At 44.0% G+C, this 18,029-nt stretch overlaps 1 protein-coding gene across 5 annotated transcripts in view; it reads right to left on the bottom strand.

Annotated features, from left to right (window-relative positions):
* LOC128701017 (mitochondrial import inner membrane translocase subunit TIM44) overlaps positions 1 to 18,029 on the bottom strand; it is a 62,626-nt gene that overhangs the window by 4,226 nt on the left and 40,371 nt on the right. For all 5 annotated transcript variants that reach the window (XM_070079961.1, XM_070079960.1, XM_070079962.1 and 2 more), the window contains exons 8-9: positions 7,644 to 7,736; positions 655 to 771 (exon numbers count right to left, since the gene is read on the bottom strand). In XM_070079961.1, coding sequence (XP_069936062.1) covers positions 655 to 771; positions 7,644 to 7,736 — 210 coding nt within the window. The remainder of the gene's footprint in view (positions 1 to 654; positions 772 to 7,643; positions 7,737 to 18,029) is intronic.

Consider the following 18,029-nt stretch of genomic DNA (forward strand, 5'->3'; position numbering starts at 1 on the left):
AGTGTCTGCAGCACTGAAGGATGGGTGGGAATGTTGCAGTCCTGGTGGTGGGAAGTATTGTGTCTGCAGCACTGAAGGATGGGTGGGAATGTTGCAGTCCTGGTGGTGGGAAGTACAGTGTCTGCAGCACTGAAGGATGGGTGGGAATGTTGCAGTCCTGGTGGTGGGAAGTATTGTGTCTGCAGCACTGAAGGATGGGTGGGAATGTTGCAGTCCTGGTGGTGGGAAGTACAGTGTCTGCAGCACTGAAGGATGGGTGGGAATGTTGCAGTCCTGGTGGTGGGAAGTACAGTGTCTGCAACACTGAAGGATGAGTGGGAATGTTGCAGTCCTGGTGGTAGAAATACAGTGCCTATACAATGAAGGATGGGTGGGGATGTTACAGTTCAGAGGGTCATCTGAATTGTGATCTCAGCACACTTCTAACATGACAGTGATTGATTGAATGACAGTGAAAGTATTTCCCCCCTTTTTTTTTTTTGATCACTTCACCTAGGTGGGAGATGGTTAGCATGTTGAAATAATCTAAAGACTTCATGTTAAGTGACTGACCTCTCACTTGTTGTTACTAAGACAGTATAAACACACCACATTAAGTGACTGACCTCTCACTTGTTGTTACTAAGTATAAACACACCACATTAAGTAACTGACCTCTTGCTTGTTATTACGAAGACACATTATCTGTTGGGCTTGAAAAGCTACAGCCAACACAGGACCTTCCTCCATCACTTTACCCATAACCAGGTCAACATTATCCACATCTAATACCTGCAACAAATTTATATTACTAACATCCTTCATGATTACATCATTATTAGGATAATGAGTTAGTTATATATGCAACACCTGGGTGTTTTTATTTTGAAGCTGTATCACCATGGGGAAGTGGAGAAGAATCCTTGTTTCACAAGTCATGCATGTTGTGAGAGGCGACTACAATGATGGCAGGAAGGGGCTAGTAACCCCTTCTGTATCAAATATTAAATAATAGCAGGAAGGGGCTGTAACCCCTTCTGTATCAAATATTAAGTAATAGCAGGAAGGGGCTAGTAAGCCCTTCTGTATCAAATATTAAATAATAGCAGGAAGGGGCTAGTAAGCCCTTCTGTATTAAATAATAGCAGGAAGGGGCTAGTAAGCCCTTCTGTATTAAATAATAGCAGGAAGGGGCTAGTAAGCCCTTCTGTATCAAATATTAAATAATAGCAGGAAGGGGCTAGTAAGCCCTTCTGTATCAAATATTAAATAATAGCAGGAAGGGGCTAGTAACCCCTTCTGTATCAAATATTAAATAATAGCAGGAAGGGGCTAGTAAGCCCTTCTGTATTAAATAATAGCAGGAAGGGGCTAGTAAGCTCTTCTGTATCAAATATTAAATAATAGCAGGAAGGGGCTAGTAACCCCTTCTGTATCAAATATTAAATAATAGCAGGAAGGGGCTAGTAAGCCCTTCTGCATCAAATATTATATAATAGCAGGAAGGGGCTAGTAAGCCCTTCTGTATCAAATATTAAATAATAGCAGGAAGGGGCTAGTAACCCCTTCTGTATCAATTATATAATAGGAGTAAGGGGCTAGTAATCCCTTCTGTTTCAAATATTAAATAATAGCAGGAAGGGGCTAGTAAGCCCTTCTGTATCAAATATAAAATAATAGCAGGAAGGGGCTAGTAACCCTTCTGTATCAAATATTAAATAATAGCAGGAAGGGGCTAGTAATCCCTTCTGTTTCAAATATTAAATAATAGCAGGAAGGGGCTAGTAAGCCCTTCTGTATCAAATAATAAATAATAACAGGAAGGGGCAAGTAAGCCCTTCTGTATCAAATATTAAATAATAGCAGGAAGCAGCTAGTAATCCCTTCTGTTTCAAATATTAAATAATAGCAGGAAGGAACTAGTAACCCCTTCTGCATCAAATATTAAATAATAGGAGTAAGGGGCTAGTAATCCCTTCTGTTTCAAATATTAAATAATAGCAGGAAGGGGCTAGTAAGCCCTTCTGTGTCAAATATTAAATAATAGCAGGAAGGGGCTAGTAACCCCTTCTGTATCAAATATTAAATAATAGCAGGAAGGGGCTAGTAAGCCCTTCTGTATCAATTAAATAATAGCAGGAAGGGGCTAGTAATCCCTTCTGTTTCAAATATTAAATAATAGCAGGAAGGGGCTAGTAACCCCTTCTGTATCAAATATTAAATAATAGGAGTAAGGGGCTAGTAATCCCTTCTGTTTCAAATATTAAATAATAGCAGGAAGGGGCTAGTATGCCCTTCTGTATCAAATATTAAATAATAGCAGGAAGGGGCTAGTAATCCCTTCTGTATCAAATATTAAATAATAGCAGGAAGGGGCTAGTAACCCCTTCTGTATCAAATATTAAATAATAGCAGGAAGGGGCTAGTAATCCCTTCTGTATCAAATATTAAATAATAGCAGGAAGGGGCTAGTAATCCCTTCTGTTTCAAATATTAAATAATAGCAGGAAGGGGCTAGTAACCCTTTCTGTATCAATATTAAATAATAGCAGGAAGGGGCTAGTAACCCCTTCTGTTTCAAATACTAAATAATAGCAAGAAGGAGCTAGTAACCCTTCTGTATCAATATTAAATAATAGCAGGAAGGGGCTAGTAACCCCTTCTGTTTCAAATACTAAATAATAGCAGGAAGGGGCTAGTAACCCCTTCTGTATCAAATATTAAATAATAGCAGGAAGGGGCTAGTAACCCCTTCTGTATCAAATATTAAATAATAGCAGGAAGGGGCTAGTAACCCCTTCTGTATCAAATATTAAATAATAGCAGGAAGGAGCTAGTAACCCCTTCTGTATCAAATATTAAATAATAGCAGGAAGGGGCTAGTAACCCTTCTGTATCAATATTAAATAATAACAGGAAGGGGCTAGTAACCCCTTCTGTATCAAATATTAAATAATAGCAGGAAGGAGCTAGTAACCCTTCTGTATCAATATTAAATAATAGCAGGAAGGGGCTAGTAACCCCTTCTGTATCAAATATTAAATAATAGCAGGAAGGGGCTAGTAACCCCTTCTGTTTCATATATCAAATAATAGCAGGAAGGGGCTAGTAACCCCTTCTGTATCAAATATTAAATAATACCAGGAAGGGGCTAGTAACCCTTCTGTATCAAATATTAAATAATAGCAGGAAAGGGCTAGTAACCCCTTCTGTATCAAATATTAAATAATAGCAGGAAGGGGCGAGTAACCCTTCTGTATCAAATATTAAATAATACCAGGAAGGGGCTAGTAACCCCTTCTGTATCAAATATTAAATAATAGCAGGAAGGGGCTAGTAACCCCTTCTGTATCAAATATTAAATAATAGCAGGAAGGGGCTAGTAACCCTTCTGTATCAATATTAAATAATAGCAGGAAGGGGCTAGTAACCCCTTCTGTATCAAATATTAAATAATAGCAGGAAGGGGCTAGTAACCCTTCTGAATCAATATTAAATAATAGCAGGAAGGGGCTAGTAACCCCTTCTGTATCAAATATTAAATAATAGCACGAAGGGGCTAGTAACCCTTCTGTATCAAATATTAAATGTAAAATAAAGAAAAGTTTACATTTATTTATTTTTCAGGTGACACAGTGTTGGTGGGAGGCGGCCGCCGTTGTTACAAACAATAACTAAGGTGACACAGTGTTGGTGGGAGGCGGCCGCCGTTCTTACAAAAAAATAACTAAGGTGACACAGTGTTGGTGGGAGGCGGCCACCGTTGTTACAAACAATAACTAAGGTGACACAGTGTTGGTGGGAGGCGGCCGCCGTTCTTACAAACAATAACCAGCAAATCTTTCAATTTAAAGCCGCTGTTGCAGAAACATCTTCATAATAATATGTTGCAGTGTTGCCAGAGTCTAATTTATCAACTGGTCAACACTACAGACCATTCAAGTGATTATTAATTTACATATTAATGGTAAGTGGTAAACCCTAAGGGGTAACACTGCGCTTGATAAATAAAAGGAATCATTAATATAATCATAGGGAAGAACTAAACCCATAAGGGTTGTACAGTGCCTGAGGACTGAGACAGAGTAATTAGGTTTTAATTCCTTTGAACCCATCAAACTCCAGGTACCTTACCCTTCTGACCACATCAATCTCTAGGTGCATTACCCTTCTGACCACATAAAACTCCAGGTACCTTACCCTTCTGACCACATCAAACTCCAGGTACCTTACCCTTCTGACCACATCAATCTCCAGGTGCATTACCCTTCTGACCACATCAATCTCCAGGTACCTTACCCTTCTGACCACATCAAACTCCAGGTACCTTACCCTTCTGACCACATCAATCTCCAGGTGCCTTACCCTTCAGACCACATCAATCTCCAGGTACCTTACCCTTCTGACCACATCAAACTCCAGGTACCTTACCCTTCTGACCACATCAATCTCCAGGTACCTTACCCTTCTGACCACATCAATCTCCAGGTGCCTTACCCTTCTGACCACATCAATCTCCAGGTACCTTACCCTTCTGACCACATCAATCTCCAGGTGCATTACCCTTCTGACCACATAAAACTCCAGGTACCTTACCCTTCTGACCATATCAAACTCAAGGTACCTTACCCTTCTGACCACATCAAACTCGAGGTACCTTACCCTTCTGACCACATCAATCTCCAGGTACCTTACCCTTCTGACCAAATCAAGCTCCAGGTACCTTACCCTTCTGACCATATCAAACTCAAGGTACCTTACCCTTCTGACCATATCAAACTCGAGGTACCTTACCCTTCTGATCACATCAAACTCCAGGTACCTTACCTTTCTGACCACATCAAACTCCAGGTACCTTACCCTTCTGACCACATCAAACTCCAGGTACCTTACCCTTCTGACCACATCAATCTCCAGGTACCTTACCCTTCTGACCACATCAAACTCGAGGTACCTTACCCTTCTGACCAAATCAAGCTCCAGGTACCTTACCCTTTTGACCACATCAATCTCCAGGTACCTTACCCTTCTGACCACATCAAACTCCAGGTACCTTACCCTTCTGACCACATCAATCTCCAGGTACCTTACCCTTCTGACCACATCAAACTCCAGGTACCTTACCCTTCTGACCACATCAAACTCCAGGTACCTTACCCTTCTGACCACATCAAACTCCAGGTACCTTACCCTTCTGACCATATCAAACTCAAGGTACCTTACCCTTCTGACCACATCAAACTCCAGGTACCTTACCCTTCTGACCAAATCAAACTCCAGGTACCTTACCCTTCTGACCACATCAAACTCCAGGTACCTTACCCTTCTGACCACATCAATCTCCAGGTACCTTACCCTTCTGACCACATCAATCTCCAGGTACCTTACCCTTCTGACCACATCAAACTCCAGGTACCTTACCCTTCTGACCACATCAAACTCCAGGTACCTTACCCTTCTGACCACATCTAACTCCAGGTACCTTACCCTTCTGACCACATCAAACTCCAGGTACCTTACCCTTCTGACCAAATCAAACTCCAGGTGCCTTACCCTTCTGACCACATCAAACTCCAGGTACCTTACCCTTCTGACCACATCAAACTCCAGGTACCTTACCCTTCTGACCACATCAAACTCCAGGTACCTTACCCTTCTGACCACATCAATCTCCAGGTACCTTACCCTTCTGATCACATCAATCCCCAGCTGCTTTACCCCCTTTCATTCTACCCACAGTCTCAAGCACCTTCCCCACACTCACACAGCCTCAAGCACCTCCAGCACACTCACACAACCTCAAGCACTTCCAGCACACTCACACAGCCTCAAGCACCTCCCCCACACTCACACAACCTCAAGCACGTCCAGCACACTCACACAGCCTCAAGCGCCTCCAGCACACTCACACAGCGTCAAGCACCTCCAGCACACTCTCACAGCCTCAAGCACCTCCAGCACACTCACACAGCGTCAAACACCTCCAGCACACTCACACAGCCTCAAGCACCTCCCCCACACTCACACAGCCTCAAGCACCTCCAGCACACTCACACAGCATCAAGCACCTCCCCCACACTCACACAGCCTCAAGCACCTCCAGCACACTCACACAGCATCAAACACCTCCAGCACACTCACACAGCATCAAGCACCTCCCCCACACTCACACAGCCTCAAGCACCTCCAGCACACTCACACAGCATCAAGCACCTTCCCCACACTCACACAGCCTCAAGCACCTCCAGCACACTCACACAGCATCAAACACCTCCAGCACACTCACACAGCGTCAAACACCTCCAGCACACTCACACAGCGTCAAGCACCTCCCCCACACTCACACACCCTCAAGCACCTCCAGCACACTCACACAGCATCAAGCACCTCCCCCACACTCACACAGCCTCAAGCACCTCCAACACACTCACACAGCATCAAACACCTCCAGCACACTCACACAGCATCAAGCACATCCCCCACACTCACACAGCCTCAAGCACCTCCAGCACACTCACACAGCATCAAGCACCTTCCCCACACTCACACAGCCTCAAGCACCTCCAGCACACTCACACAGCATCAAACACCTCCAGCACACTCACACAGCGTCAAACACCTCCAGCACACTCACACAGCCTCAAGCACCTCCCCCACACTCACACAGCCTCAAGCACCTCCAGCACACTCACAAAGCATCAAGCACCTCCCCCACACTCACACAGCCTCAAGCACCTCCAGCACACTCACACAGCGTCAAGCACCTCCCCCACACTCACACAGCGTCAAACACCTCCAGCACACTCACACAGCGTCAAACACCTCCAGCACACTCACACAGCCTCAAGCACCTCCAGCACACTCACACAGCATCAAGCACCTCCAGCACACTCACACAGCCTCAAGCACCTCCAGCACACTCACACAGCCTCAATCACCTCCAGCACACTCACACAGTGTCAAGCACCTCCCCCACACTCACACAGCCTCAAGCACCTCCAGCACACTCACACAGCGTCAAACACCTCCAGCACACTCACACAGTGTCAAACACCTCCAGCACACTCACACAACCTCAAGCACCTCAAGCACCTCCAGCACACTCACACAGCCTCTAGCACCTCCAGCACACTCACACAGCCTCAAGCACCTCCAGCACACTCACACAGCGTCAAGCACCTCCCCCACACTCACACAGCCTCAAGCACCTCCAGCACACTCACACAGCCTCAAGCACCTCCAGCACACTCACACAGTGTCAAACACCTCCAGCACACTCACACAGCCTCAAGCACCTCCAGCACACTCACACAACCTCAAGCACCTCCAGCACACTCACACAGCGTCAAACACCTCCAACACACTCACACAGCGTCAAACACCTCCAGCACACTCACACAGCTTCAAACACCTCCAACACACTCACACAGCGTCAAGCACCTCCAGCACACTCACACAACCTCAAGCACCTCCAGCACACTCACACAGCCTCAAGCACCTCCAGCACACTCACACAGCCTCAAGCACCTCCCCCACACTCACATCTGGCTCTCCCCTACTTCTAAAAGATGTTAACCTCCCCAGCCAATGCATAAAAATCACTGCCTCTTAATCTTATGTGAAAATAATAATTATTATTATTATTATTATCATTATGTTCCCACCTTAGAATCGAAGGTAAATCCTAGTTGAAAGGCTTGTTTGACCGGTGTTGCAATCACTGAATACGCTCTCTCGTAGCACCAGTCTCGCAGGATCTGTCAAATATATTGTATTTAATACACTATCTGGTAGCACCAGTCTCGCAGGATCTGTCAAATATATTGTATTTAATACACTCTCTGGTAGCACCAGTCTCGCAGGATCTGTATAATATATTGTATTTAATACACTCTCTCGTAGCACCAGTCTCGCAGGATCTGTCTAATATATTGTATTTAATACACTCTCTGGTAGCACCAGTCTCGCAGGATCTGTCTAATATATTGTATTTAATACACTCTCTGGTAGCACCAGTCTCGCAGGATCTGTCAAATATATTGTATTTAATACACTATCTGGTAGCACCAGTCTCGCAGGATCTGTCTAATATATTGTATTTAATACACTATCTGGTAGCACCAGTCTCGCAGGATCTGTCTAATATATTGTATTTAATACACTATCTGGTAGCACCAGTCTCGCAGGATCTGTCTAATATATTGTATTTAATACACTCTCTGGTAGCACCAGTCTCGCAGGATCTGTCTAATATATTGTATTTAATACACTCTCTGGTAGCACCAGTCTCGCAGGATCTGTCTAATATATTGTATTTAATACACTCTCTCATAGCACCAGTCTCGCAGGATCTGTCTAATATATTGTATTTAATACACTATCTGGTAGCACCAGTCTCGCAGGATCTGTCTAATATATTGTATTTAATACACTATCTGGTAGCACCAGTCTCGCAGGATCTGTCTAATATATTGTATTTAATACACTCTCTGGTAGCACCAGTCTCGCAGGATCTGTCTAATATATTGTATTTAATACACTATCTGGTAGCACCAGTCTCGCAGGATCTGTCTAATATATTGTATTTAATACACTCTCTCATAGCACCAGTCTCGCAGGATCTGTCTAATATATTGTATTTAATACACTATCTGGTAGCACCAGTCTCGCAGGATCTGTCTAATATATTGTATTTAATACACGATCTGGTAGCACCAGTCTCGCAGGATCTGTCTAATATATTGTATTTAATACACGATCTGGTAGCACCAGTCTCGCAGGATCTGTCTAATATATTGTGTTTAATACACTCTCTTCTAACTGTAATTTATTTTAGAATGATTTTAATATTTTTAACAGTTGTACATGATAGTTAACAGTTCTACATGATAGTTAACAGTTCTACATGATAGTTAACAGTTGTACATGATAGTTAACAGTTCTACATGATAGTTAACAGTTGTACATGATAGTTAACAGTTGTACATGATAGTTAACAGTTCTACATGATAGTTAACAGTTGTACATGATAGTTAACAGTTGTACATGATAGTTAACAGTTGTACATGATAGTTAACAGTTGTACATGATAGTTAACAGTTGTACATGATAGTTAACAGTTGTACATGATAGTTAACAGTTGTACATGATAGTTAACAGTTCTACATGATAGTTAACAGTTCTACATGATAGTTAACAGTTCTACATGATAGTTAACAGTTGTACATGATAGTTAACAGTTGTACATGATAGTTAACAGTTGTACATGATAGTTAACAGTTCTACATGATAGTTAACAGTTCTACATGATAGTTAACAGTTGTACATGATAGTTAACAGTTGTAAATGATAGTTAACAGTTGTACATGATAGTTAACAGTTGTACATGATAGTTAACAGTTGTACATGATAGTTAACAGTTGTACATGATAGTTAACAGTTGTACATGATAGTTAACAGTTGTACATGATAGTTAACAGTTCTACATGATAGTTAACAGTTGTACATGATAGTTAACAGTTGTACATGATAGTTAACAGTTGTACATGATAGTTAACAGTTGTAAATGATAGTTAACAGTTGTACATGATAGTTAACAGTTGTACATGATAGTTAACAGTTGTACATGATAGTTAACAGTTGTACATGATAGTTAACAGTTGTACATGATAGTTAACAGTTGTACATGATAGTTAACAGTTCTACATGATAGTTTTGTTATATAATGTACTCTAGTAAGGTATAATTATATTACAAGTTGTATAACACTGTACAAGACTGTATAATACAGTGTATAGTGGTCCCTACAGTGGTGGTCCCTACAGTGGTGGTCCCTACAGTGGTGGTCCCTACAGTGGTGGTCCCTACAGTGGTACCTTGTTATAATGTACAGTGGTCCCTACAGTGGTGGTCCCTACAGTGGTGGTCCCTACAGTGGTCCCTACAGTGGTGGTCCCTACAGTGGTGGTCCCTACAGTGGTGGTCCCTACAGTGGTGGTCCCTACAGTGGTGGTCCCTACAGTGGTACCTTGTTATAATGTACAGTGGTCCCTACAGTGGTGGTCCCTACAGTGGTGGTCCCTACAGTGGTGGTCCCTACAGTGGTCCCTACAGTGGTGGTCCCTACAGTGGTGGTCCCTACAGTGGTACCTTGTTATAATGTACAGTGGTCCCTACAGTGGTGGTCCCTACAGTGGTGGTCCCTACAGTGGTACCTTGTTATAATGTACAGTGGTCCCTACAGTGGTGGTCCCTACAGTGGTGGTCCCTACAGTGGTGGTCCCTACAGTGGTGGTCCCTACAGTGGTACCTTGTTATAATGTACAGTGGTCCCTACAGTGGTGGTCCCTACAGTGGTGGTCCCTACAGTGGTGGTCCCTACAGTGGTCCCTACAGTGGTGGTCCCTACAGTGGTGGTCCCTACAGTGGTACCTTGTTATAATGTACAGTGGTCCCTACAGTGGTGGTCCCTACAGTGGTGGTCCCTACAGTGGTACCTTGTTATAATGTACAGTGGTCCCTACAGTGGTGGTCCCTACAGTGGTGGTCCCTACAGTGGTGGTCCCTACAGTGGTACCTTGTTATAATGTACAGTGGTCCCTACAGTGGTGGTCCCTACAGTGGTGGTCCCTACAGTGGTCCCTACAGTGGTGGTCCCTACAGTGGTGGTCCCTACAGTGGTACCTTGTTATAATGTACAGTGGTCCCTACAGTGGTGGTCCCTACAGTGGTGGTCCCTACAGTGGTGGTCCCTACAGTGGTCCCTACAGTGGTGGTCCCTACAGTGGTGGTCCCTACAGTGGTACCTTGTTATAATGTACAGTGGTCCCTACAGTGGTGGTCCCTACAGTGGTGGTCCCTACAGTGGTGGTCCCTACAGTGGTACCTTGTTATAATGTACAGTGGTCCCTACAGTGGTGGTCCCTACAGTGGTGGTCCCTACAGTGGTGGTCCCTACAGTGGTACCTTGTTATAATGTACAGTGGTCCCTACAGTGGTACCTTGTGTTATAATGTACAGTGGTCCCTACAGTGGTACCTTGTGTTATAATGTACAGTGGTACCTTGTGTTATAATGTACAGTGGTCCCTACAGTGGTACCTTGTGTTATAATGTACAGTGGTACCTTGTGTTATAATGTACAATGGTCCCTACAGTGGTACCTTGTGTTATAATGTACAGTGGTCCCTACAGTGGTACCTTGTGTTATAATGTACAGTGGTACCTTGTGTTATAATGTACAGTGGTCCCTACAGTGGTACCTTGTGTTATAATGTACAGTGGTACCTTGTGTTATAATGTACAGTGGTCCCTACAGTGGTACCTTGTGTTATAATGTACAATGGTACCTTGTGTTATAATGTACAGTGGTACCTCGTGTTATAATGTACAGTGGTCCCTACAGTGGTGGTCCCTACAGTGGTACCTTGTGTTATAATGTACAGTGGTCCCTACAGTGGTGGTCCCTACAGTGGTACCTTGTGTTATAATGTACAGTGGTCCCTACAGTGGTGGTCCCTACAGTGGTACCTTGTGTTATAATGTACAATGGTCCCTACAGTGATACCTTGTGTTATAATGTACAGTGGTACCTTGTGTTATAATGTACAATGGTCCCTACAGTGGTACCTTGTGTTATAATGTACAGTGGTCCCTACAGTGGTACCTTGTGTTATAATGTACAGTGGTCCCTACAGTGGTACCTTGTGTTATAATGTACAATGGTCCCTACAGTGGTACCTTGTGTTATAATGTACAATGGTCCCTACAGTAGAACCTTGTGTTATAATGTACAATGGTCCCTTCAGTGGTACCTTGTGTTATAATGTACAGTGGTCCCTACAGTGGTACCTTGTGTTATAATGTACAATGGTCCCTACAGTGGTACCTTGTGTTATAATGTACAGTGATCCCTACAGTGGTACCTTGTGTTATAATGTACAGTGGTCCCTACAGTGGTAACTTGTGTTATAATGTACAATGGTCCCTACAGTGGTACCTTGTGTTATAATGTACAATGGTCCCTACAGTGGTACCTTGTGTTATAATGTACAGTGGTCCCTACAGTGGTACCTTGTGTTATAATGTACAGTGGTCTCTACAGTGGTACCTTGTGTTATAATGTACAATGGTCTCTACAGTGGTGCCTTGAGTTATAATGTACAATGGTCCCTACAGTGGTACCTTGAGTTATAATGTACAGTGGTCCCTACAGTGGTACCTTGTGTTATAATGTACAATGGTCCCTACAGTGGTACCTTGAGTTATAATACTTTTATAATAACTCTGAGTTATTATGTACGTTGTAAAGTGCAGAGTATCAAGAGTGCGGCAACATGACTTAGTTTGTCTGAGGATCAAGAGTGCGGCAACATGACTTAGTTTGTCTGAGGATCAAGAGTGCGGCAACATGACTTAGTTTGTCTGAGGATCAAGAGTGCGGCAACATGACTTAGTTTGTCTGAGGATCAAGAGTGCGGCAACATGACTTAGTTTGTCTGAGGATCAAGAGTGTGGCAACATGACTTAGTTTGTCTGAGGATCAAGAGTGCGGCAACATGACTTAGTTTGTCTGAGGATCAAGAGTGCGGCAACATGACTTAGTTTGTCTGAGGATCAAGAGTGCGGCAACATGACTTAGTTTGTCTGAGGATCAAGAGTGTGGCAACACGACTTAGTTTGTCTGAGGATCAAGAGTGCGGCAACATGAGTTAGTTTGTCTGAGGATCAAGAGTGCGGCAACATGACTTAGTTTGTCTGAGGATCAAGAGTGCGGCAACATGACTTAGTTTGTCCGAGGATCAAGAGTGCGGCAACATAACTTAGTTTGTCCGAGGATCAAGAGTGCAGCAACATAACTTTCCACAAACAATTAACTTACTATATCAACGTTCGCCTTCCTCTTAACATGGTTTTCGGCAATCTTCCAAAAAAAAAAAAATTATTATTTTCACTTTTGTATAATTTTTTCAGGCCAAGTGCTACTGCACACTTACTGAATGATATTGTAAATGTGTTTTTAGGCTTTTATATGCACTGGCAAGTGAAAAAAAAAAAGGCTGTGACTCACTATAATGTGATACTGACTTTACAGCGGTGGTCTGGCACGTAACATGTTGTATTAGTGAGGCATGTCTGTATTAGTGAGGCATGTCTGTATTAGTGAGGCATGCTGTATTAGTGAGGCATGTCTGTATTAGTGAGGCATGTCTGTATTAGTGAGGCATGTCTGTATTAGTGAGGCATGTCTGTATTAGTGAGGCATGCTGTATTAGTGAGGCATGTCTGTATTAGTGAGGCATGTCTGTATTAGTGAGGCATGTCTGTATTAGTGAGGCATGTCTGTATTAGTGAGGCATGTCTGTATTAGTCAGGTATGTCTGTATTAGTCAGGGATGTCTGTATTAGTCAGGGATGTCTGTATTAGTGAGGGATGTCTGTATTAGTCAGGTATGTCTGTATTAGTCAGGTATGTCTGTATTAGTGAGGGATGTCTGTATTAGTCAGGTATGTCTGTATTAGTCAGGGATGTCTGTATTAGTCAGGTATGTCTGTATTAGTCAGGTATGTCTGTATTAAAGTGGCTGATGAACATAAACTAGTGAAAAAAGGCGCAGAGAAATTATCACGGAGATGGAAAAATTGTCGTTATTGTGGATAAGAGAGAATGAGATGAAGAGAGATATAGTGCGTGGAAAGTATAGCCGTGAGTGTATGCCTTGGTAGGAAGTGTTCAGCCCCTCAAGCCATGGTAGGAAGTGGCCAGCCCCTCAAGCCATGGTAGGAAGTGGTCAGCCTCTCAAGCCATGGTAGGAAGTGTTCAGCCCCTCAAGCCATGGTAGGAAGTGGCCAGCCCCTCAAGCCATGGTAGGAAGTGGTCAGCCTCTCAAGCCATGGTAGGAAGTGTTCAGCCCCTCAAGCCATGGTAGGAAGTGGTCAGCCTCTCAAGCCATGGTAGGAAGTGGTCAGCCTCTCAAGCCATGGTAGGAAGTGTTCAGCCCCTCAAGCCATGGTAGGAAGTGGTCAGCCTCTCAAGCCATGGTAGGAAGTGTTCAGCCCCTCAAGCCATGGTAGGAAGTGGTCAGCCCCTCAAGCCATGGTAGGAAGTGGTCAGCCTCTCAAGCCATGGTAGGAAGTGTTCAGCCCCTCAAGCCTTGGTAGGAAGTGGTCAGCCCCTCAAGCCATGGTAGGAAGTGGTCAGCCTCTCAAGCCATGGTAGGAAGTGGTCAGCCCCTCAAGCCTTGGTAGGAAGTGGTCAGCCCCTCAAGCCATGGTAGGAATTGGTCAGCCCCTCAAGCCATGGTAGGAAGTGGTCAGCCCCTCAAGCCTTGGTAGGAAGTGGTCAGCCCCTCAAGCCTTGGTAGGAAGTGGTCAGCCCCTCAAGCCTTGGTAGGAAGTGGTCAGCCCCTCAAGCCTTGGTAGGAAGTGGTCAGCCCCTAAATCCATGGTAGGAAGTGGTCAGCCCCTCAAGCCTTGGTAGGAAGTGGTCAGCCCCTAAATCCATGGTAGGAAGTGGTGAGCCCCTCAAGCCTTGGTAGGAAGTGGTGAGCCCCTCAAGCCTTGGTAGGAAGTGGTCAGCCCCTCAAGCCTTGGTAGGAAGTGGTCAGCCCCTAAATCCATGGTAGGAAGTGGTCAGCCCCTCCAGCCTTGGTAGGAAGTGGTCAGCCCCTCAAGCCATGGTAGGAAGTGGTCAGCCCCTCAAGCCATGGTAGGAAGTGGTCAGCCCCTCAAGCCATGGTAGGAAGTGGTCAGCCCCTCAAGCCTTGGTAGGAAGTGGTCAGCCCCTCAAGCCTTGGTAGGAAGTGGTCAGCCCCTAAATCCATGGTAGGAAGTGGTCAGCCCCTCAAGCCTTGGTAGGAAGTGGTCAGCCCCTAAATCCATGAAATGGAAGTGGTCAGCCCCTCAAGCCTTGGTAGGAAGTGGTCAGCCCCTCAAGCCTTGGTAAGAAGTGGTCAGCCCCTCAAGCCATGGTAGGAAGTGGTCAGCCCCTCAAGCCATGGTAGGAAGTGGTCAGCCCCTCAAGCCTTGGTAGGAAGTGGTCACTCCCTCAAGCCTTGGTAGGAAGTGGTCAGCCCCTCAAGCCTTGGTAGGAAGTGGTCAGCCCCTCAAGCCTTAGTAGGAAGTGGTCACTCCCTCAAGCCTTGGTAGGAAGTGGTCAGCCCCTCAAGCCTTGGTAGGAAGTGGTCAGCCCCTCAAGCCATGGTAGGAAGTGGTCAGCCCCTCAAGCCATGGTAGGAAGTGGTCAGCCCCTCAAGCCTTGGTAGGAAGTGGTCAGCCCCTCAAGCCTTGGTAGGAAGTGGTCAGCCTCTAAATCCATGGTAGGAAGTGGTCAGCCCCTCAAGCCTTGGTAGGAAGTGGTCAGCCCCTAAATCCATGGTAGGAAGTGGTCAGCCCCTCAAGCCTTGGTAGGAAGTGGTCAGCCCCTCAAGCCTTGGTAGGAAGTGGTCAGCCCCTCAAGCCTTCATAGGAAGTGGTCAGCCCCTCAAGCCATGGTAGGAAGTGGTCAGCCCCTCAAGCCTTGGTAGGAAGTGGTCAGCCCCTCAAGCCTTGGTAGGAAGTGGTCAGCCCCTCAAGCCTTGGTAGGAAGTGGTCAGCCCCTCAAGACTTGGTAGGAAGTGGTCACTCCCTCAAGCCTTGGTAGGAAGTGGTCAGCCCCTCAAGCCTTGGTAGGAAGTGGTCAGCCCCTCAAGCCTTGGTAGGAAGTGGTCAGCCCCTCAAGCCTTGGTAGGAAGTGGTCAGCCCCTCAAGCCTTGGTAGGAAGTGGTCAGCCCCTTAAAACTGATCACTTCACAACTACTACAACTAATTCTGATGTCTTCAATGTTCAACTGGCATGTGTGTTATTCAGGAACTTGTCATATTTTTCAACATACTGGCTGTCTCCCACCTAGGCAGGGTGACCCAAAAAAGAAGAAACTTTGATCATCATTCACTCCATCACTGTCTTGCCCAAGGGGTTCCAATACTACAGTTCAAAACTGCAAATATCCACAGGTATTGTATACTACTGTCTTGTGGCTGTGTTAAGAGACCTATGTCCACTAATGTGGTGGTGCTCAGTTAATACTCTACATCCCTTCTCTAAGTTTTAACACATACATTTAACAGATACATTCTCCTTGAATCAACTCTTATACACAACATTCCTAACATTAGTGTTACCGTATTTCACGGCTTATAAGACTCGCTTTAGTTTCAATGGCTCAGCATCGGAGGTAACTGGGAGAGCTATAGCCCATCCCACATGCCAGACTTATAGCTCCCGTCACTGACCTTCAGTTTACAGGATGCAGGGTGGTTTTTGGAGACATTTTATGGAAAAAACGTGCATTTAATAAGCCGCAAAATACGGTAGCTCCTTTATTTCTGGTACATATATTCCTAGTACATATATTGTTAAGTGTTTTAATCCTCAGTACATACAATGCCAGTAATAATAATTCAGACCTGCCTTCATTATAAACAGTATAGAGCAGATTCATACTGTGTATTTGACGTTATAATTCAACTGAATGTTTTCTGGACGTACCTATCAACTCTCTTGAGTTAATGTAGTATTGCCTCTCAGTGCACTTGTATACAGCAGTGGGATAAAGTGCACTGCTCTACTTCCAACTGCCCAGAATTTGTTCTGTGTAATTTTGTAACAAGTGGATAAATATGGGTCACTTAACCCCTTGACTGTCGCAACCCCAAATCCTGAGGTGTCTCCTAGTGTCGCAAAATTTCCAAATAAAGAAAAAAAAAATTATTTTCTCTTATGAAATGATAGAGAATCTTTTCCCAAATGTAATGACACCAAAAGAACGAAATTTGATGGAAAACTGACGGAATTACACTCTCGCGAAGTTAGCAACCTCGGCGATATTCACAAATCGGCGATTTCACCCATTTTGAGCCCTATTTTCGGCTAATTGCATTGTTCCAGTCGACCAAACTCATAGCTATTTCTTTAGAACTCCATCTTTTCTATCGACTGAGTACAAGAAACTGCCCATTTACCAATTTCAACTACTCAATAACGTGGTCAGAAATTTGCAATTTGGCCAATTTCACGAAAATTAAAAAATATGCCAATTTCAAAATAAGGTCCAGAATGAACAATGCAGACATTCCTGGCTCTAAAATAACATTTTCTTTGTTCATCAGTCACGTCTCCAGGCCCCTCTGATATTACTCTTGCTTTCTATTTTGAATTTTTATTCAAACAAAAAATAGAAGATTTACTGTTATGCAGACTACTGCATTATTGTAATAATTGTATAAATAATATCAACATATTCATGACTGCATATTAGAATGGCTAGTTGGACATTTATTGGACAATGACATCATTTGTTTACTTTTGAACATGGGCAAAAATCAAACATTTCCCCTACTTTGAGCTCCATTTCCAGGTTCTTTTCATAGTAAAACCTATCAAAATCACCTCTATTTCTATAATATGTTTTCCATTCTATCAAATGAGACCAAGAAAATGAGAATACAACCATAAATACTATACAAAAATAGACCACAAAGTCGGCATTTTAATTAAAAAAAGCGATCAGTTTTTTTCTCATTATGCACTGCATGCTGCAGGATTTTTTTTATATGGTGCACACTGACCACACAGACCCATTCTCTCACATGTGGGCCTACCAGCTTTCTCCTGCTTGATTTGAAGTATATATTTATGAGTATATATACGTCCAACACGGTGGCTCATAAGATGTATATATACGACCGAAACAGTCAAAGGGTTAAAGATAAAGTGTGAGGGGGAAAAAACCCATATAGTATATTTTCTTGGAGACAGAAAAAAGTCACCATAAAAGATATTTGTCATCGTAATGGATGAGCAAAATCCAGCATAATGGTGTTACTTGGTGCCATCCACGGCCTCCCATCAGACATTGTTCCTGGTACAAAACTATATACAGTGGTCCCTCAATAATCGTCCGGCCTGAAAGTCGTCCATTTCGGAAATAGTCCTGTTTTTCATCAAAATATTGGCTCGCAAATGGTCCGGTAACTCACTAATAGTCCTTCGTCCTGGACACGTACTCACGC

This window comes from Cherax quadricarinatus, unplaced genomic scaffold (assembly GCF_038502225.1).
Source record: "Cherax quadricarinatus isolate ZL_2023a unplaced genomic scaffold, ASM3850222v1 Contig58, whole genome shotgun sequence".
In the NCBI taxonomy this organism is placed as follows: domain Eukaryota; kingdom Metazoa; phylum Arthropoda; class Malacostraca; order Decapoda; family Parastacidae; genus Cherax; species Cherax quadricarinatus.